Source organism: Triturus cristatus, chromosome 4_2 (genome assembly GCF_964204655.1).
Source record: "Triturus cristatus chromosome 4_2, aTriCri1.1, whole genome shotgun sequence".
NCBI classification, from domain to species: Eukaryota; Metazoa; Chordata; class Amphibia; order Caudata; family Salamandridae; genus Triturus; species Triturus cristatus.
In genome coordinates this window covers 339,142,092-339,164,241 of record NC_140586.1, presented here as the reverse complement: position 1 = coordinate 339,164,241, position 22,150 = coordinate 339,142,092, and the positions used below count along the sequence as shown (strand labels likewise).

Sequence of the window (22,150 nt, the reverse complement as noted above, 5' to 3'; positions counted from 1 at the left end):
TCATGGCACAAAGAAAAATAACAACCTCTGAAAATTATTACACCTTTGCCCGGGGAGGCGGGAGGGTTGCTTATGACTTTGATGAGGATACCCCTGGAAGAGAACTAGGATTACAGGTAAGTAACTAATCCTTCTCTTCCAGGGGATCCTCATCAATAGTCATAAGCATTAGAATAGAATAGCGAGCCTCACCTCATCCCCCTGCGGGCAAAGGAAAGAAAATAAACAGAGAAGGAACAGTATGCTCAGATAGCTCAGCTACCCAAACAGGTTCCTCAAGGAGGCTTGGCCTACTTGGGCATCCGCCCTGGAATCGGATTCGAGGCAGTAGTGCCTGGTAAAGGTATGGACCGATTTCCAAGTGGCCGCCTTGCAGATCTCTGCCATTGGAACGTCATGCAAGAAAGCTACTGTGGCCGCTTTCCCCCTAGTAGAATGAGCCTTAGGGGCCAAAGGTAAGGGCCTTTTCGCCAGCTGGTAGGCTAGGGTAATGCAGGAAACAATCCATCTGGAAATGGATCGTTTAGCCACTGGGAAGCCTGTTCTCATGGCGCCATAGTTGACAAACAGCTGGTCCGTCTTCCTAATGCCTCTGGTACTTGCCAGGTAGAATTTAAGTACCCTCTTGAGGTCTAAGGAGTGGAGCGACCGCTCAGCCGGGGTCGCTGGATTCGGGAAGAAGGATGGCAGAGAAATGGACTGATTAATATGAAAATCAGACACTACCTTAGGGAGAAAGGATGGATGTGCCCTTAAGACCACTTTGTGCTGGTGAAAAACCGTGTACGGCTCTTTAGTACACAGAGCCTGGATTTCGCTTACTCTGCGTGCCGATGTAATGGCTACCAGAAAGGCGGCCTTCCACGACAGATGCTGTAAAGAAGCTTTGTGGATCGGCTCAAAAGGTGGGACCATCAACTTGGATAACACTAAGTTCAACTCCCACGGAGGCGAAGGGTTTCGAACAGGGGGTAAACTTTTTTCAACCCCTGCAAGAAGTCCTTGACCACCTGCATCTGGAAAAAAGAAGGTTGACTGGGAGACCTCCTGTAAGCTGTAATGGCAGACAAATGGACCCTGATGGATGCATACTTCAAGCCTGATCTAGCTAAGTGAAGGAGGTACGGAAGGATGACGTCCTCCTGCCCCTTTGTAGGATCATGGTGATTCTCCCTACACCAAATGAAGAACCTCTTCCACTTAAACGCATAAGACGCTCTTGTGGAGGGTCGCTTCGCTTCCTTGAGAATATGCATGCAGTCAGGCGGTAGACCTAAATGTCCGTATTGCAGGACCTCAGGAGCCATGCTGTTAAGTTCAGTGAGGGAAGGTTGGGATGCAGAATCCTCCCGCCCATCTTGGACAGCAAGTCCGGCCTGCAAGGCAGCCGCCTGTGAGGTTGAACTGAGAGATGAAGAAGGTCCGGGTACCACCACTGGCGCGGCCAGTCCGGAGCTATGAGGATCATCTTCATGTCGGATCTGAGCAGCTTGGATACCACCTTCGGAATCAGAGGCAGGGGCGGAAAGGCGTAGGCAAATGTCCCTGACCAGTCCATCGAAAGAGCATTCCCCCTGGTCCCTGGACGGTGGAATCTGGACGCGAAGGCGTGGCATTTTGAATTTTCGTCGTCTGCAAACAGATCGAAGTCTGGACGACCCCACCAACGGAACAGGTCCGCCACCACGTCGTCGTGCAGCACCCAGTCGGGCTGATCTTCGAAGTGCCTGCTGAGTGCGTCTGCCTTGATATTCAACTCCCCTGGAAGGTGTACTGCCACCACCGAGAGGTTCCGGGCGAGCAGCCAGTGCCAGATCGCCTGCGCCTCCAGGGAGAGGGGGCGTGACCGAGTCCCGCCCTGTTTGTTCAGGTAAAACATGGTCGTGGTGTTGTCGGTCTGCACCAGGACTGAGTCGGTCTCGATTGCTGGGAGGAACGCCTTTAGAGCAAGATGGACTGCTCGAAGCTCTAGCATATTTATGTGGTAGCCCTGTTCTTTTGCAGACCACTGACCTTGTATCTGGAGGCACCCCATGTGGGCCCCCCATCCTTGTAGCGACGCGTCTGTCACCACTGTTTGCACCGGAAGTGGCTGGTGAAACGGGACTCCCACCAACAGATTGTTCTGACGAGTCCACCATGCTAGGGAAGATTTCGCTACCTGGGAGAGAGAGATTCGATCTCCCCAACGGCCTGTGGACTGATCCCATTGGTCCTCCAGAGCTTGCTGCAAAGGTCTCATTCGCAGCCTGGCGTGGGGAATTAGAAAAATGCAGGACGCCATGGAACCCAGCAGAGATGCTACCTGCCGAACTGACGGCCTCCGCATCTGCTGCATAAGCCTGCATTTTCTCTTCATTGAAGACAGTCTCTCCTCCGAAGGATACGCTCTTCCCACGCTTGTGTCCAGAACGGAGCCAAGGTAGTGGATGGACTGAGTGGGCTGCTGCACGGACTTTGCCATGTTGACGTGAAGGCCGAGAGCGTGCAACTGTCTCAGACAGATTTGGAAGTCTTTCTTCACCTGCTGCTGGGTTGGAGCCTTCAGTAACCAGTCGTCCAGGTACGGGTAGACGAAGAGACCCTGCTTGTGTAGGCAGGCCGCCACCACTGCCATACATTTGGTGAAGACTCGCGGGGCCGACTTGAGTCCGAATGGGAGCACTTTGTACTGGTAGTGCTTGCCTCCAACCACAAACCGTAGGTACCTGCGGTGATGTTTCGCTATTGGAATGTGAAAGTACGCATCTTGGAGGTCCACCGAACACATCCAATCTCCGACTTGTAGATGTGGACATATTTGGTGAAGCGCCAACATACGGAACTTCTCCTTGACGATGACTTTGTTTAGGAGACGAAGGTCCAGAATCGGCCGAAACTTGTGCTCTTGATCTTTCTTGGGCACCAGGAAGTACCGGGAGTACACTCCTTTTCCGACCTGCGAAGGAGGAACCCTTTCTATGGCTTGCTTTTGCAGAAGGGACCTCACCTCCTGCTTGAGCAGGTTGAGGTGGTGAGGACGGGACCTCTTTGGCGGGATGTCTCTGGGACGCGCTCGAAAACGTAGCGCATATCCATGACGCAGTATATTCAGCACCCAGCGATCTTTTGTGATGCTGTCCCACTCTGCTAGATGTTGTGATGCACTTCCTCCCACTGGAGTGGGCAACGGCCGTAGAGGAAGCCACAGCTCATGACTTTCCTCCTCTTGTGGTAGTGGAGGACTGTTGCTGGTGTCCACCTCTGCCCCTGCCAGACTTTCCGCCTCGAAACTGGGTTTTCCCTTGGGGTTTGCTCTGAGACCACTGAGGGGTTTGAACCCTCTGTTGAGGCCCCTTGCGTTCGGTGGGTCGAAAACGGCGCTTGAATTCCTTTTTCTTCTCCAAGCCCACGGCTTTGAGGGTGTCCAGCTCCGTTTTCATGCGCCCCATCTCCTCATCCGTGTGAGTGCCGAAGAGGGAGTTGCCAGAGAACGGGAGGTTTAAAATCCGTTGCTGTGCGTCTGGCTTGAGCCCTGTCAGACGCAACCAGGACGACCTCCTGGCGCAGACGCCGTGTGTGTAAGAGTGGGCTGAGATTAGCGCACCATCCGCCGCTGTGCTAATCGACTGATTAGCCACCAGTGCCCCTTCCGTAACAATCTCCTCAAAGTCCTTTTGGTCCTCCTTGGGGAGCTTGGATTTGAAACGCTCCATCGAGTCCCAGAGGGCCCTGTCGTACCTGCCCAGAAGCGCCGCCGCGCTGGAGATCTTGAGGGCCGCCGCCGCAGAAGAGCAGGCCCTGCGTCCCCATGAGTCCTGGGTTCTGCTCTCCTTATCTGGAGGGACGGAAGAGGAGGCCGACGCCGTCTGACCCTTCCTTGCCGCTGCCACTATGACAGAGTCCGCAGGTGGGTCTATCTTCACAAAGACGGGGTCAGAGGTAGCTGGCTTGTATTTTTTCAGGATACGAGCCGGAACGGCTTTGACAGTCGCCGGGGTGAGAAAAGTGTCCATGACTGGTTCCATGATTCCTGGGACCAAAGGCAGCAGCGGACGAGAGGCAGACTTTTGGTGAAGTGTTTCAAAAATCACCGAGGTGGTGACTTGGGGGACTGACATCTCAATCCCCAGCTTCTGTGCTCCCCGCTGCAACACCTCCTGGTAGGTGTTGATGTCGTCTACGGGCGAGACCCTGGACACTGGGCTGCCCGAGAGCGTGGGAGAATAGTCCCTGATGGAGGACCTGGAGGACGAGGAAGAGGACGATGATGGAGTCCTTCTGCGCTTCCGGCGATGATCACGAGCCCGTGAACCAGGTGAACGCTCCTCCCGTCTGGGGGAGCGCGATCTGCGTCGCCTGTCGTCCGGAGACCTCTGAAGTGCTGGCCTGGGGGGACTAGCTCTGTCCACAGCCGCCACCAGCCGTTGCAGCGGAGAATCATGCACTGGACTGATGTATTCCCGCATCCTCCTTGTAGGCCCTGAGTCCTGCCAATGATGTGCTGGCAGTAGCCATCTGGGTGACAGATTAATGGTCTGAGTCTGAGGAGAAGACCTACGGGGTTGAACCGCAGGTTCTCGTGGATTTGCCGGTCGTGGAGAGGCCCCTGAGTGGGAGGAGGAATGGCGAGACGCCGACTCTGTCACCAGGACCACCGACCTGTCCGAGGCCTGTCTCGACGTCGAGCGCGGTCTTGACGTCGATCCGTGGTGTCGTCTCTTTTCTCGCCGGGACTCTCTCGACGTCGAACGCCGTCTCGATGTGGACCGGCGGCCATGTTCAGTGGGCGAAGCCTGCCGCCTCGACGTCGAGCGGCGATGTGAAGCCGACGACGGAGGCCCTCTCTCCCTCGACGCCGAACGCCGCGGGGACGCCGGCGGAGATGCTGCCACTCTCGACGTCGAGACGGATGCCAACCTCGACGCCGAACGTCGCTTGGATGACGACGGCGGAGGATCCTGTTGCCTCGACGTCGAACGCCGATGGAGCCTCGACGACGGAGGGGATGGTGCCCTCGACGACGGAGGGGTGACACTCCTCGACGCCGGTCGTCGCCTGGTTGACGACGGCGGAGGGTCCATGCTCCTCGACGCCGATCGACGTTGAGATGTCGTCGACGGCGGAGGGTCCCTGCTCCTCGACGCCGAACGCCGCTGGGTTGGCGACGGCGGAGGCTCTCTGCTCCTCGACGCCGATCGTCGCCTGGTTGACAACGGCGGAGGTTCCCTGCTCCTCGACGCCGATCGCCGCCGGGTTGACGGCGGCGGAGGGGTGGTGTCTCTCGACGCCGAACGTCGCCGGGTTGACGACGGCGGAGAGGCTCTGGATCTCGACGCCGATCGTCGCCGAGTTGACGATGGCGGTCTGGACTTCGACGTCGACGTCGTACCTGCTCTCGACGGCGAGCCCGCTGTCGAGAACCTCTTTTTCGAAACCCGACCTACCGGAACATCTTTTCTCAGCGCCGAGCCCGACGCTGAGGCGGAAGGACGAGAGGACTTGCTTCTAGATGAATCTTTATGCCTCTTGGAGCCCTTCCTCACCGGAGATCGGCCTCTGGATGGTTGTGCCAGGCCATAAGCGCGACTTCGCTCTCTGTCCTTCAAAGTTCTTTTGGACAGGCTCTGGCAGTGAGGACATGTGCTGGAATCATGATCCTCCGGTAGACACAGGATACAGACCCTATGAGAGTCAGTCCTGGCCTTTTTCTTGCCACATGCAGGGCAAGAATCGAAAAGAGAGGGCATTTTAAGATGGAAAAAATGCCCAAAAATGCCTAAAAAAGGCAGCCTCTTACTGACTTAGATGAAAAACGTCGAAGTAAGGGAAAAAACAGTTGAAAAACAGACAATATTTTCTGAGAAACTCAGAAAAAAGTGGAGCTCTGTTGCCAGGATCCTTCCAGAAGGAGCCGGAAAGAACAACTGACCTAACTGCCACCCCTGAGGCATGATGGGAAGGTGGGGGTCAGGTGTGCCTTAAAGGCACGGTGTCAGTTTTTGCTATGTAGCTATGAGTTAGCTTTTCAGTCTTTTTAGACTGGGTATTTGCAATGCAGCCTGGGAGCTTCCTATGCTTTCAGTGTTTTCTAAGAATTTCTGCTGTTTTCTAAGCATTAAAACAGTTTCCAAACAAGTTATAATGTTGTTTCTCATGTTTATAATGCTATTTTCTTATGTGTAGTGGAAATTCCTTACAGCATGGTTCAGCTCTAGGGTGTTAGGGGCTGCAATTGCTTGTGTATACATATAGGTATATATGTATGGATATATATATGTGGGGCACATATAATATACTGTTTCCGGGATCCCGCACATGGGCGGGAATATTCTAATGCTTATGACTATTGATGAGGATCCCCTGGAAGAGAACGTGTGGACTACCATATTTCCGGGTGCACCATTCCACTTACAAATCGACAAGGCATTTTCTTCCCTACACCGATGAACCATGAAGATATTCACAGTCAGGCCATGACAGTATTCAGAGATCACCAGATATAAGTGATGACTTGATTTGACATCAACAACTTTTCTTTTAGAACTTCTTAGAATTCCTGCCATTTCTTCTTAGGGATTTCTGTTGAGAATGGCTGTACTGACTGACGTGACAATTTATCATAGCACCCTACAAGTCCCATAGCGTTATATGTTCTGAATAATACAAGACGTTATTGGGACTAATGCATGGGACTTTGGACTGGATTTATATTTAGGCGGGTGGCTCACTTTTCTGCCAGGGCAACAGACTAAATTACTCAGGCGCTCTGACAGAGATGCCACCCGTCTAATTTAGAAATGACCACCAAGATGGCAGTCATTTCTAAAGCACTGGCAGAAACTGCTGTCAGTGCATTTACCAGTTTGTGCACGGCTCCATCGACATGACGAAGCCTTGCATCAAACTGTTTTCTTTTTTATTTAAAAGAAAAACAGGATTTTCTATTTGAAAATAAATAACAAAATGCTCCACTCACCATGGGAGCCTTCTCCCCTGGCGAGGAGAGCATTTAGCAGTTCTTACTGTACCACTAGGGTTTTTCTGACGGTGACAGGCAGTGAAAAATGACCTCTAAATTAGGTGTGTGGACTTAGAAGTCGGCCGCGAAGGCACTTACTCCACTAGGCCGTCGGATGGGCTTAATCACGGTGGCGACATAGTCGTTTCTGCTGTGATTAAACCTATGGCCTGCCCGCACATAAATCAGGTTGGGCTGACATTCATTTTGGCCAGGAGGGAACACCGTCGCCATTGCAAAGGAGTTCCCTCTCTGCCAACATGTAAATTAGGTCCTTTAAAACATCAGACAGTCTAACCGAATGAGGATGTGGGTCCAAACATTGATCTTTGCTCTGGCAGGTTGTATTTTGTTATCAACTTTGGAGTGGCAAGCTTAGTAGTTGCTCCAGTGTCGAACTTTCCAGTGGTACTATGGCACTGGCACTATGCTAGTGTAATCCTAGCTGCCTTAGGTTCAGAACATCTATCATTGAAATTGTTGTTTGTTTGTTCTCAAATGGGGTATTCAACTTGATAGCTTCTCTCACCACCGCTTTCTTAAATGTGGTAATAGCATATCCACCAGAGACATCATGGAAAGCCAACCTGTTGGAGAGATAGGCATGTGCAATGTAGACTCAGTGTCTATGACAGCTTTACAATTCTCCAAGGCCCTAGGCCTCTACGGAGCTTCGGGTACTAAAAGCGCCTCATGTTGAATATTCACTGGAAGTAACACGAATGGAATGGAATGGAGTAGAGAATTTTTGGTGTAGGTGCACACCTTGTCGCTGGTTAAGAGGCAGCCTTGTGACCATCAAAGTGTTAACAAGTCGACCCAGAATCTCCAAAGGATGTAACAGAGTTTAGAATGCATTGCCTGCTGGTATAAAGATGGCTGAAGGAGATCTCCTTGGATGAAACATTAATGATGGTAATGTACTGTTCGATGTTAAACTTTAATGCTTCGACATTAAATAATCTAATAAAAAATGATTCAACTTGAAAACAGTTCTCAATAGGCAATGGATATTTCAAAGTCAAATGTGCTCCTCGATATCAAACCTGCTTTCGATAGCAAACACACTAGTTTTCCCTGTCATCAACATTGACTGGAAGTACTGGAAATGTCGATGCCACTTGTTGAGGCCTTTCATCTCTCTCTGGATCTACCTTGGAAGGAGTCCTTCGAGGCTGAAAGTAGGTACGCAGTAGAAGCGGTACCTTACTATGCTGCTCTGTCCTGCTCTGCCTTAAGTTTCATGATGGAAACTGTGGTCATTTTCTGCTTTCCTCGCAAATGGATTTGCTCTATGTCATTCAAAATTCTTTTGGGCATCTGTTTGCAGAATAGGCATCTCTCTATACAATAGAAGCTTGGGAGGAAGATCATTGAGAACATGAGTCATTTGCAGCCTCTGCTTTTCGCACAGCCAGGGACCTTACCAAAAAGAAAATACTTTTGCCATATCTGTGAAAGATGTAGAGTAAATAAGCAAACAAACAATAATTCTTTAAGTGTGAAAAACTGAAGAGCCCACTATTCAGTAATCCTTCTCAAATAAGCCAGAATAAAACAACAATAGCAACTACAAGTACAATGCATGATGAAATTTGAAAGCTGCTGGCACCTAAAAGAGGCAGTGTGAGATTTCAGCGTTCCATTGCTACAGCCCGTACAGGTGAATATTTCAAATTTTTAGGTTTTCCTTTAAATACCAGTAATACAGTTAAGGATTTTGATGCAGGTTTTTTAAATTGCTTTAGATTTTATTTGGCAATTACTTTTCCATATAAACACGGCATTTCTACATGTACTATATGATGTTTTGGGATTTCGTACAAGGCAAATGTATCAAAGTCTTTATGACTATCATAAAATATCCTACAATGCAGAAATAAAAGTGCCTGCGCTGTTAGTGTATATTTCAATATCACAATCAATCACAGATAATAACGCCCCTTGACAACAGATAGGCTTGGCTCCATCAGAAAGCCCACCTTAAAAATATTTTCAGAATAGATATAAAAAAAAATTCCCCCAAAATATTCTGTATTACGGTACATGAATAAAGTCAGGTGTTAAGTACTAACCTTTAATGGTAATGTCATCAGTTAATAAAGCAAGGCCTACAGCCTGATACTCTCCTGGGAAAATGACTATGGTATCTCCACAATAGCAATTGTCCAGTGCTGTGTCCAAATGATCATGTTGCTGAAGTAGAGTATCAGCAGAAAAATCTTTAACCTAAATGACAAAATATCAATAAATTAAAAATATCGTAAAATGGCTTGTCAAAATATTCCGACGAATCGAACAGACAAAACCATGCATGCAAGGTGATTTTATTTTCAATTAAACCAGCAGTGTTGGATTGCAGAACACTGCCTGGGTTTAGATGATTGTTGAAAATAACAATCGAAGAATGCACAATTAAGTTTTAATGCTTACTTATTCCTTTCTCTACAGGTTAAGACTGGAAAAGCCACTTCCATATCATGGATATATTAATTAAATTCAATTAAACTCACGAACATTGAAAATATTCGGTGCATGGTAGACTCTTCAACACTCATTTAACACAGGGAAAACAACTGTCTCCTAATAACAAAACTCCGCCTGTGCACAGACACTATTTTGGTTTTAAGTATAAGTATAAAGAAGCTTATAAGCGCTCGAATGCCATACGGCGTCTTGGCGCTGGAGTGTGTAAAGTCAAAGGGAAGAGGAACAGGTCGCTACTGATTGTTAAACAACTGAAACGTCAGGGCCTTCCTAAATGAGGGAAAATTCTGTTGAAGTCGCATAGCCACTGGTAACTTATTCCATAGTTTAATTACACAGCTGGCAAATGAGCGACCGCCCCATCTTGCCAGTCTGTATCTGGGGGTGCACATGAGGCCATAGCTGGCCGAGCGCAGGTCACGTGAGGGAGTGTAGGGCGCAAACCTATCCCTCCCATCAGTTGCACCCCCACCAAACCGTGCCCTGTGCAGCAGACAGAGCGCCTTAAACTCAATTCTCTGCTGGACCGGAAGCCAGTGAAGTGACCTTCTTCCCTTGGAAGTGGGATGGCCCCTAGGTAAATTTAAAATAACATGAACAGCAGCGTTTTGCAGTGACTGGATCTTGCGGACCTGGTGCTGGTCAATACCCAGAAACATAGCATTGCAATAGTCCAATCTGGACATAAAGAGAGCAGCCATTACCGTCTTCTGCAGCGCCTGAGGAATGAAAGGAAAGATTTTTCGCAGCGTTTTGAGCAGAAGAAAACAGGAAGAGGTTAGACTGTTGACCTGGGCTGACATGTTCAACTTATCGTCAAAAATCACCCCATGGTTCCTTACCTTAGTAACCGGTCGAGGACACTGCCCGGCCTCAGGTGGCCACCACAGAGTACTCCACAGAGGGGAGCCCCAACCAAATTCCATAACTTCTGTCTTCTCGGTGTTTATCTTTAGGAAGCTCTGGCGCATCCATTCCATAACATCCTTTACACAGGCATGGAATCTAGCCGCTGCTAACTCTGGTCTGTCAGATACTGATATCACCAATTGCGAATTATCAGCATAGGACACAAGGGTAAAGCCATGTTTCCTGACTACTCTAGCCAATGGCCTAACATACACATTGAAAAGGGTAGGGGAGAGGGCTGATCCTTGTGGGACGCCGCAAGGAAGGGTAAAGTTCCCCAATTGTAAGCCGGCCCAATTCAGGCTCTGCTTTCTGTTGTCCAAAAACGAGGAAAGGAGTGCCAGGGCCCGCTCAGTAATCCCTACCTCTTTTAGTCGCTGTAACAATACCGCATGATTCACGGTATCGAAAGTGGCAGACAGGTCGAGGAGGACAAGGATTGCCCTCCCTCCTCCATCAACTGCTGCCCGAATTCCCTCTGCTGCCGTAATAAGGGCTGACTCAGTGGAGTGTTTTGGCCGGAAACCGAGCTGAGACTGGTCAAGCAGGCCATGTATGTCTAGGTAGTCAGTCAGACTTATATTTATAGCTCTTTCCATTACTTTATCTACCAACAGTAGGCCCGAAATAGGTCGGTAGTTTTTAAAATCTGCCGGCTCCAATGAGGCTTTCTTAAGAAGAGGCCTAATGCTGGCCATCTTCCAGACAGCCGGATAGGTCCCATCAGCCAGAACTTTGATTGATCAAGGACGTGAGGGTAGAACCGATCCTTTCCGCCGCCAAATGCATGGTTAGCGGGGGACAGGGATCGGTAGCTGACCCTGATTTCATAGATCTTAAAATATCTATTACCAGCTCCTTAGACAAGAGACCAAAGGAAGTGAGACTACACAGTAGGTTCTCCTCCTCACACGGTGTCTGCTGCTTATCTAAAGCAGATGTTAGATTTAATGAGGTGGCCAAGTCATCATAAATTGTCTGCACCTTGCTTTGAAAGAAGACTGCCAACTGATCACAAAAGGCCTGATCGGGACTGAACAAATTGGCCTGCTGGGGTTTGGCCAGAAAAGACACAGATTTGAAAAGTTCTTTGGCAGAGTTGCCAACGTCCAAAATTTTCTGGGTGAAAGAAGCTTTTTTTGTAATCAAGATGGCCTGTTTATAATTATTCAGGGCACCATTATAGGCTGCCTTGCTGACCCTACTATAATCCACTCTCCATTTACGCTCGAGCCTTCTGCAGTCTACTTTTAGCTTTTTAAGCTTGGTCCATACCAAGGGGCACCCGGTGGACGTCTATTAAGTGTGGCCACCTGTACAGGGGCGACACGATTAATTGATCCCAGGATCCAGTCATTAAACTGAGTTGCTGCCACCTCGTTGTTGCTATCTAGAATTGGAGGGGAATGGTCCAGGGCGGCCGTTAGGTCAGCACAAGTTATCTTATTCCATCGCCTAAACAAGATCTTAGTAGGTTTGTGGGGAGCACACCCTGCCGTTGACTTAACCCTAACCTCAAAAAACACTGCTCTATGGTCAGTCCAGGGGAGAAGTTCTGCCCTACAGAATAAGAGGTCGGGATGGGTAGTGAACAGTCCATCTATGGGTATACTTTTATTACTGGAATATAAATTTATACCACCGGCCAAAACTCCCCTCCTTTTCTCACATCTCAAGGCAAAATAAACCATAACTCAGGGCAGCTGCAACTCTTCTTAACAAGGAACATTAAAAAGTGGAGGGTGAAATACTTGAATTAATATTTGCTAATGGGGTCACGTCCCAGCCCATCGTTTATTTTCCTAATATTCCACTGGTTTCCTCAGTGTACTCTTCTTACACAATTTACCAATTACAATGTACATTAAACATGTGCTTCCTCCATGGCTAATAGGGCAAACAGAAAATGGAGCCTGTGGGCTCTGGCAGAAAAAACCCATGACTTTTTTGGTACATAAAACCTCTTTGGGACCGTAACAATCAAAGTACCTGCCAGACGACGTAACTCCCAAAGGTCTCATCGCACTACGCCTCTCGTTTTAACAGCATAATCTGTATACAATGGAAGCTTCCGCCACTTTTCAAACAGTTGGAGACTGCTGCTTGTACACAAAAAGGGAATTAGTCTCTCTGTGCGACATCATTAACTAGGCCAAGTTGAACCCACCCCCCTTTTTTAATTTCAAATAGTTTTTATTGAGTTAGAATAAAGTGCAAACAAAGGGTAGTACGTAAAAGCAATTAAGGCAGAGGTGGTGCTTGTCCACATATAGTGAGATTTCTGAGTATATCATATAAGAAGCACCAAGAGATTGTTATTGTTATTGTTATTGTTATAGTGGGTTTGTATAGCGCCTGGGTCACCTGCAGGTCTCAGGGCGCTTTGACCACAGAACATAACATCCGGGATATCGAAAAGGGGGAGTACTTAGGCTGAGCTGAGTGCTGTTCTGAACAAATTTGTCTTCAAGGCTTTCCTGAAACGGAGTAGATTTCCCTCCTTTCGGAGTGTCTCAGGCAGGGCGTTCCAGAGGTTCGGTAGTAAAACCGAAAAGGATCTCCCTCCCATTGTGGACAGTTTAAAACGAGGACATACAAGGAGATTGGCATCAGCGGACCTGAGATTTCTTTCCGGCCTATATATCTCGATCCGCTCCTTGATATAGGTCGGGGCCTTCCCATAGATGGCTTTGTGGGCTATACAAAGGCTTTTAAAAACGGACCTCTGTCCAATTGGCAGCCAATGTAGACTTTTTAGTAGTGGAGAGGCGTGCGTTCTCCGCGGAAGGTTAAAAATAAGTCTTGCGGCGTCATTTAGGACTACCTGAAGTCTGTTTGTCAGCATTTTTGGCAGGCCTAAGTAGAGCGCATTGCCATAGTCAAGTCTAGATACTATGGTAGCTGAGACCACAGTGCGTAGCATCGACTGGGAGAGGAGAGGGACTAATTTGCGCAACTGTCTTAGAAGACCTGTACAGGTGCCAACCACGGTAGAAACCTGGTTGGTCATTGAGAGGGCACTGTCCAATTTAATACCCAGACTTTTTACCGTGGCTGCTGGCTGTGGAGTTGGGCCCAGCTCCTGGGGCCAGTACACATCACTCCAGGAGGAGCACTTGGATGGTACTACCAGCACCTCTGTCTTTTCGGGGTTAATTTTAAGCTGGTTGGTGGACATCCAGTTGACCGTGTATCTAAGAATGTCCTGAGCGTGGGACTGGGCTTGTGCTGTGTCACCTATGCCCAGCAGCAACTGTGTGTCGTCGGCATAGTTGAACACCCGGCAGCCCATCCCCGCTAGTGTATGAATCAGGGGCTGTAGATATATGTTGAACAGGAGTGGGGATAGAGCTGAACCCTGGGGGACGCCGCAAGTCAGACTTCCCACTCCTGATACATTATCTCCCATCTGGATTCTCTGGGTTCTCCCAGATAGAAATGATTCCAGCCACCGGAGGGCTAAGTCCTGAATTCCAAACCCAGCTAGCCTATTCAACAGAATGGAATGGCTGACAGTATCGAACGCCGCTGATAGGTCTAACAAAATCAGGGCGCTCGGTCTTTTACTGTCAGCCATCCTTCTGAGATCGTCCAGCACCGAGAGCATGACCAACTCGGTGCTGTGATGTGCACGGAAGCCTGCCTGCCTCTCATGGAGTAGATGGTTAGACTCCAGATAGCTTGACATATATTTTAGTACATGTTGCTCAAGTACTTTAGACAGGAAGGGCAGCTGGGATATGGGTCGATAGTTTTTTAAGACATTGGGGTCTGCCCCCACCTTTTTCAGCAACGGTCTTACACGAGCTTCCTTGAAGCTAGTGGGGAGCCTGCCAGTGCTCAGCGATTTATTCAATGTAGTTAGGATATGGTCCTCTAGGATTGGACCTGCCAGGCAGAAAATACTTGGAGGGCATGGATCTGCTGGGGAGCCGGATTTTGTCTTTCTCATCAATGATTCGAGGGTTAGTGAATCTATGGGGGGAAATGATGATAGGCAGCTGGCAGTTGGATTTAGAGCGATATGCTGCTCAATTGGGCTGCACCCCATGCTTTTTATTTCGCACATGATAGTATCGACCTTATCCAGAAAATATTTCTGGAAAGTATCGCAGTCTATGCTACTTTCTGCATCCTGGGCTCTTTTTGTTAGTTCCTTCAGGATTTTAAATGTTTCCTTTTGAACATTGTTCGCCCTATTTATACGGACCTCATAGAATGCAGCTTTAGTTGTCCGAATAGATTGGGTACACAAGGCAAAAAGGGGCATACATGAGGTGCATAATATTTGTTTCAGCAATAGTACATATTTGTGCAGCATGGTAGGTAGTATATAGGTAGTGCAATAGTGCATGTATAGTAGAATAGTATATGGAGATCCTAGCATTCTGAACGACAGTATGGGAACTGTATGAATAGGGAGTGCTAGAGTCTGTATGCAGGACAGAATAAGTGGTCAATACTAGACGCTTGAGTCCTAAATGTTGATACGACGGTAGAGATGCTTGGCTCAGTTAATTGAGCAGGTGGAGAAAGCTCATCACAGGTGAGATAGGTGTCTGTAGTAAGGCATTTATAGAGGTTCGAAGTGGACTGTTGCAGAATCGAGAGAGTTCCATATTCGTCTATTTGATGGGTGCCAAGGGGAACATTGTAGAGAGATATTGTCTGCACCTCTTAGGGATGTGAGCCATTCGCGACACATGTGAAAGGAGAGTGTGTCAAAGTTCTTCCAATTCGTGAGAATGAGTTTGCAGGCTAGTGTTAACACGAGGTCCAGTAGGTCACTATCCTCTTTTTTTAATTTGAGGATCTGATGGGCCTAGAAGAATGTACGTGAATTTGCGTGTCGGATTGATATGTAAGGTCTTTTTGATGTTGGTAAAGATAGAGTTCAAATAAGTGCAGAGGTGGGAGCAATCAAAAAGCATATGTGCTAGATCACCGGATTGTTTATTTTTTTACATTTCCGGTACCTGGAGTCTTGTGTGAGATTAAGTTTATGAAGTTTCTCTGGGGTCCAGTAGGCTCTGTGGATGATCATAAACTTAGCTAGGAAGAGCATTAGAGATATCCTGCTCAAAACAGCTGAGTTATGTATGTGGGTCCAGTTAAATGCCCTAGGTACATACACAATTGGTAAGGATCACCTTATTGGACCCTGTACAGTGTACCCTAGGTACCCAGGGCATAGGTGTACCCTAGGCCTTCCAGGGGCTGCAGCATGTATTATGCCACCCCTGGTCTGGCCTTCCAATCAGACACAACTGGCTGATCACTCAGCTGGGGCAAGGTCATGTAATCACCCCTTGCTTAGATATAGTATATCTATATCTACCTTATATATAGACACATGTGTACCTATCAGCCACTCCTATGGCAGGCCTTAACAATCCTGGAGGCAGAGTGCTTGGCAACATGTGAGATGGTGCTCTAGCATGAGCTGAGCCTGTCTGCAGCTTTCGGAACCATGTCCTTATAGCTGTTCTATGATATAGCCTACCATATACTCTTAAAGTGCCTTATAATCTTAAACGGTTATGGTAACTATGGTTTGGCTTTATCAAAACATGTCGTGTAAGGTGTCTAACACTTTGGAATAATACCCCCATACCATTCCTGGTGATGAGGATATTATTCCTCCCTTCTAGAGGGAGAGACATGTTAAAATCCTACTTTGCTGTTTAACTCTAACCAAAGCCTCAGCATCACAAAATGGATGCTGCTGCCACAGACACGAGTCTGACCTCCTGCTGCTGGGAGTGATCCCGGCAAGGGAGGCCTGGACAATAGGTTTCCTGCTTGGGGAGGTGTAGCACCTCCCCAGACAGACTTTAGTGTATTGGGACAGGGAGGGCTGAAAGGAATGAGACATGCCTGGGGCACACGAGGTGTCCCATGCATAGTCCAGTTCAAACCGGTGATGGGGCACTCCAGCCCCAGTCCTGGCGCGAAACTGGACAAAGGGAAGGGGGTGTAACCACCCCCCTCCCAGGTCCCACCCATAATGCGTGACCTAGCAGGTAACCCAGCCCCCCAGATTTGGATAATAGTGGTAGCTGGGCCCCAGGAGATTAGATTATCCTGAACCTGCAACTTGAACAGAAACTCTGGACCTTCGACATTCGACGAAAGAAGAAGACTGAAGAATCTCCATTGTGGCCAAGGAGTGGCTACCCTGTGCAAACAGGCACCATCAAGAGACTACCCTTTGCTTTGCTAAAGTTCTACGAGGGACCGACTGCAGAGCCTGACCAGAGCCTTGACTTCCAGACTTCTCCGACCCTGATCCACATCCACAGCCGAGCTGAGATCCGTGGAGGCGACGAGAGACGTGGGACCGGCTACCTGGGAAAAGTGGCGAGTATCTTCCAGCGCAGCTTCTGAGGCACCCTCGAAGTTGTGCACCGGGGATTGAGAAGCCCCAACCCCAAGCACCATCTGCACCGAAGATCAGCCCCCCACACTCCACGAGTCCTGCGTGGGGCCCTTCTGCATTTTCCTGCTTGCGGCGCCTGTCCGGTTCCTTGCCCGTTGGCTAGTGGCCTTTGTGACGACGCATCCAGAAATCTTCACTGCTGGTTTGGCTCCTCCAGACTGGCTCCCGCTTCCTTGCAAAAGAGAAGCACCCCAGACCTTCCTGGTCTGCACCAGAAGCAAGTCCTCCGTTCTTCGTGGGTTTCAAAGCACAGGTTAAATGATAATATGGGATGATTGGACTGAAAAAGGTACAAACCTAATCAAAGATACCTTCGACAATGGCTATCCTCTCCCCATCACAGAAATGCAGTCTTGTTTCGATCTATAGAAGGTAGACTCATACAGATTCTTGAAGTTGAGAGTGTAGATATCGAAATATCCAACCTTTAAAAATAACCTCCCACTCCCGACTCTCATCAATGGTCTGCACAAAGTTGGACACGTTGTGTCCCGGGTATATAGTTCACTCTTGTGAGAAGTTGGCCTGATGTATGATGTCACTAGTTCTAGTGTACACCTTATATCAGTCCAAACAACCCTTATGGTGATTGGTTGTAAAGTCAACCTTATAGACCAGCTATCCTAGTGGTAGCATGGACAAGAGCAGTCTTAGGCTAAACTCTGAATGGCATGTGAAGCCAGCTGTGATACCATATATAATCCCTTGAATACCAAATGAAAGGACACCACGACAGATATATATATAAAATAAAGTGTATTTATTCTAGTCAAACCCTCAGCACTCTTTATGAGATTAGAGGTAAGTACAACACAGTCTTATTTAAGCATACATTAAGTCACACAGGTAAGTAATACAGTTAGGCCCTAGGGGCCACGCAAACCATATACTAAGTAAGTGGTATAAGGACCACTGTCACGGAAATAGGATAGGCCTAGGCCTAGGGAATCGCTGGGGCTACACTACACTAGCAATAGTTAGGAAGTGGGAGGCCCACGGGATTCAGGTGCAGAGTGGAAACACTCACGCGTAATGCGTACAAGTCGATAGAAATAGTAGATGTTAGAAATTAACAGTTTAAGGACACTTCTGGAGTAGCTAGGAAGTCGAGACTTGAAAACTAGTCACTGTGAGAAGTTGGCCTGATGTATGATGTCACTAGTTATAGTGTACACCTTATATCAGTCCAAATACCCTTATGGTGATTGGTTGTAAAGTCAACCTTATAGACCAGCTATCCTAGTGGTAGCATGGACAAGAGCAGTCTTAGGCTAAACTCTGAATGGCATGTGAAGCCAGCTGTGATACCATATATAATCCCTTGAATACCAAATGAAAGGACACCACAACAGATATATATATAAAATAAAGTGTATTTATTCTAAGCAAACCCTCAGCACTCTTTATGAGTTTAGAGGTAAGTACAACACAGTCTTATTAATGCATACAGTAAGTCACACAGGTAAGTAATACAGTTAGGCCCTAGGGGCCACGCAAACCATATACTAAGTAAGTGGTATAAGAACCACTGTCACGGAAATAGAATAGGCCTAGGCCTAGGGAATCGCTGGGGCTACACTACACTAGCGTTAGTTAGGAAGTGGGAGGCCCACGGGATTCGTGTGCAGAGTGGAAACACTCACGCGTAATGCGTAAAAGTCAATAGCAATGTTACAGTTTAGAAATAGATAGATTTAGGACACTTCCGGAGTAGCTAGGAAGTTGAGACTTGAAAACTAGACACTAGGATAGTCACTATCCTGATGAGCACCGGAGTACCCAAGTTACCTAGCCCACAGGCTGCGGGTGCATAGGGGTGAAGATGCGTCGTTTTCGTCGTCGACTCCTATGGATGCCTGAAGAAAGATGCTGACAGGCAGTCAGGGGAGAGTGTCCGGTGGATCCCAAGGCTGGGATCAAGAAGAGAAGAAACCTGCAAGCAGAAGGGACAGAGTCAAGGTCACTAGCCAGTGACCACGTGGAACCAGGAAGGAACCAGGCGATGTCGTGAAGAGTTGCAGGTGAAGGTGAAGCTTGTCGCTGCAGCCAGGAGGACCAGGAAGCGTCGAGGACGACCAGGACCAGGAGGCGAGCTGTCCCACGAAGGCTCTTGCTGTCGGCGGCGTCGAAGTTGGACTAGGACTCACCAAGCCTTGGCAAGCGGAACCCACGAAGAACAAAGGACTTGCTTCTGGTGCAGACCAGGAAGGTCTGGGGTGCTTCTTCTTTGCAGAGAAGCGGGAGCCAGTCTGGAGGAGCCAAACCAGCGCAGAAGATTTCAGGGAGCGTCGTCACAAAGGCCACTAGCCAGCGGGCAAGCAACCGGACAGACGCGGCAAGCAGGAAAATGCTGAAGGGCCCCACGCAGGACTCGTGGAGTGTGGGGGGCTGGTCTTCGGTGCAGATGGTGCTTGGGGTTGGGGCTTCTCAATCCCCGGTGCACAACTTCGAGGGTACCTCAGAAGCTGCGCTGTAAGTTACTAGCCACTTTTCCCAGGTAGCCGGTCCACGTCGCTCGTCGCCTCCACGGATCTCAGCTCTGCTGCAGATGTGGATGAGGGTCGGAGAAGTCTGGAAATCAAGGCTCTGGTCGGGCTCTGCAGTCGGTTCCTCGTCGAACGTTTCACAAAGCAAAGGGTAGTCACTTGATGGTGCCTGTTTGTACAGGGTAGCCACTCCTTGGCTACAAGGGAGATTCTTCAGTCTTCTTCTTTCGTCGAATGTCGAAGGTCCAGAGTTTCTGTTCAGTTTTGCAGGTTCAGGATAATCTAAAGTCTTGAGGCCCAACTCCCACTCTTATACTAATCTGGGGGGCTGGGATACCTGCTAGGTCACGCCTTATGGGTGGGACCTGGGAGGGGGTGGTTACACCCACTTCCCTTTGTCCAGTTTCGCGCCAGAGCTGGGGCTGGAGTGCCCCAGCGCCGGTTTGAACTGGACTATGCAAGGAACACCTTGTGTGCCCCAGGCATGTCTCATTCCTTTCAGCCCACCCTGCCCCAATACACTAAAGGCTGTCTGGGGAGGTGCTGGCACCTCCCCAAGCAGGAAACCTATTGTCCAGGCCTCCCTGGCTGGGATCACTCCCAGCAGCAGGCGGTCAGACTGGTGTCTGTGGCAGCAGCATCCATTTTGTGATGCTGAGGCTTTGGTTAGAGTTAAAACAGCAAAGTAGGATTTTAACATGTCTCTCCCTCTAGAAGGGAGGAATAATATCCTCATCACCAGAAATGGTATGGGGGTATTATTCCAAAGTGTTAGACACCTTACACGACATGTTTTGATACAGCCAAACCATAGTTACCATAACCGTCTAAGATTATAAGGCACTTTAAGAGTATATGGTAGGCTATATCATAGAACAGCTATAAGGACATGGTTCCGAAAGCTGCAGACAGGCTCAGCTCATGCTAGAGCACCATCTCACATGTTACCAAGCACTCTGCCTCCAGGATTTTTAAGGCCTGCCATAGGAGTGACTGATAGGTACACATGTGTCTATATATAAGGGTAGATATAGGCATACTATATCTAAGCAAGGGGTGATTACACAACCTTGCCCCAGCTGAGTGATCAGCCAGTTGTGTCTGATTGGAAGGCCAGACCAGGGGTGGCATAATACATGCTGCAGCCCCTGGGAGGCCTAGGGTACACCTATGCCCTGGGTACCTAGGGTACACTGTACAGGGTCCAATAAGGTGATCCTTACCAATTGGTTATGTACCTAGGGTACATGGAGTCCATTTTAAAGAGAGAGCAGACAGCCTGAGACCCTGAATGGCAGGATCTCAGGCCAACTAAGTTGAAAAACCAGCTAGACACTAGGCAAAAAGTTGGGGGTAACCATAGTCAGATATCCACCTTCCTACACAACCCCCCCCCAAACGAAAGGAGATAAGGCTGGCCTTGACAAGGTAAGCCTCTATTGCCTGAGTGGCCATATAAGGAAGAACCAGCACTGGCATGGTTACCCCCTGTCTCATGGTCCACTAAGCAATCCCTCATCCTAAAGATATCATAGGGTCTCCACCATAGGGAATCTCTACCTTTGGTGTGTCTTTGCAAAGTAAAAGGCTGGTGTTGAGATGGAGTACTGAAGTGAGTGTCCTCAAAGTAGGGCCTCAGCTTCCTCCAATCATCCTCCACCCTGGATGCCTTTCTTTCTCTAACTGAGTTGCACTGGGCTCTCAGGGTCAGCCTCTGGCTACCTAAAGCTGGAGGCTGGGTCCCTTTTGTGGGCTTACTGGAGGGACAGGTCAGGTTTGGGGCCCTAAGGTCCCATGTTTGCCTGTGCCCAACAGAATCCCTCTGGGGGAGGTCCCTAACTACCTGTGAAGGGGATCCCTCAGGAATGTTTTTACCCATCACCTGGCTAGGGCTACTAGCCAGGCAATCCTCATTCTTTTGATGGGGGGGTTCTTGTGGACAGGGGCCCTCTTGGGGTCCACTGGCCTCCCTGACCTCTGCAGCCCTGGGCTGACTGAGGCAGGGTAGAGAGAGGCAGGCTACCTGCACCAGAGTGGGTCCCACCTTGGAAGGGGCCACTGACATCAGAGGCTCTGCCAGGCCAGGCCTGGCTACCTCTGGGGCAGTTCCTTCACAAGGGGTGAGGTCAGATCCCTGAGGAGGCTGACCTTTTCCTAATGTCTGGGGAGAGGGAGACTTTTCTTCCTCCCCACTACTCTCTGTTTGTGTGGAGTGATCCATAGTTTCAGGCTTCACTACACCTATATCAGTCTGAGTGTGGGCTGAGACCATTACAGCCTTGCCAACCTTTTCAGGAAGGCACTCAGTTTGTGTTTGAGCTGTGACTGTCACAGCTCTGCCAATTTCTACAGGGAAGTCTGTCTGTGCCTGGGCTGTGGCTACCACTGCCCTTCCAACCTTTTCAGGGAGGAAAGCTACTTGGACAGGGGTTGTGACTGGCACAACCCCACTACCCTTTTTGGAAAGGCCTACCATTTTAGAATGGGTGTCTTGTTCAACTCCAGCCCAAGCTGAGAGTTCTAAGTCATTCCCCAGCAAGCAGTCCACAGGCAAGGTTGGAGACACTGCCACCCTTTTAGGGCCAGTGACACCTCCCCAGCTGAGACATACCTCTGCCATGGGATGACTGTTCTGGTTGCCATCAATGTTAGTTACCTGGTATGAGAAACCAGGCAAAAGCTGCTCAGAGGGAACTAGCCTATGGGCCACCATAGTGATGCTAGCTCCAGTGTCTCTGTAGGCCTCAGCTTTTCTACCATTGATGTAGGGTTCCTGTCTGTACCTACCCAAAGTGTTGGGACAGGCAGTGAAGTTGGCAAACCCCATGC

At 49.0% G+C, this 22,150-nt stretch overlaps 1 protein-coding gene across 2 annotated transcripts in view; it reads right to left on the bottom strand.

Annotated features, from left to right (window-relative positions):
- SHCBP1L (SHC binding and spindle associated 1 like) overlaps positions 1-22,150 on the bottom strand; it is a 1,698,124-nt gene that overhangs the window by 533,269 nt on the left and 1,142,705 nt on the right. For both annotated transcript variants that reach the window (XM_085600099.1, XM_085600098.1), the window contains exon 7: positions 9,076-9,229. In XM_085600099.1, coding sequence (XP_085456225.1) covers positions 9,076-9,229 — 154 coding nt within the window. The remainder of the gene's footprint in view (positions 1-9,075; positions 9,230-22,150) is intronic.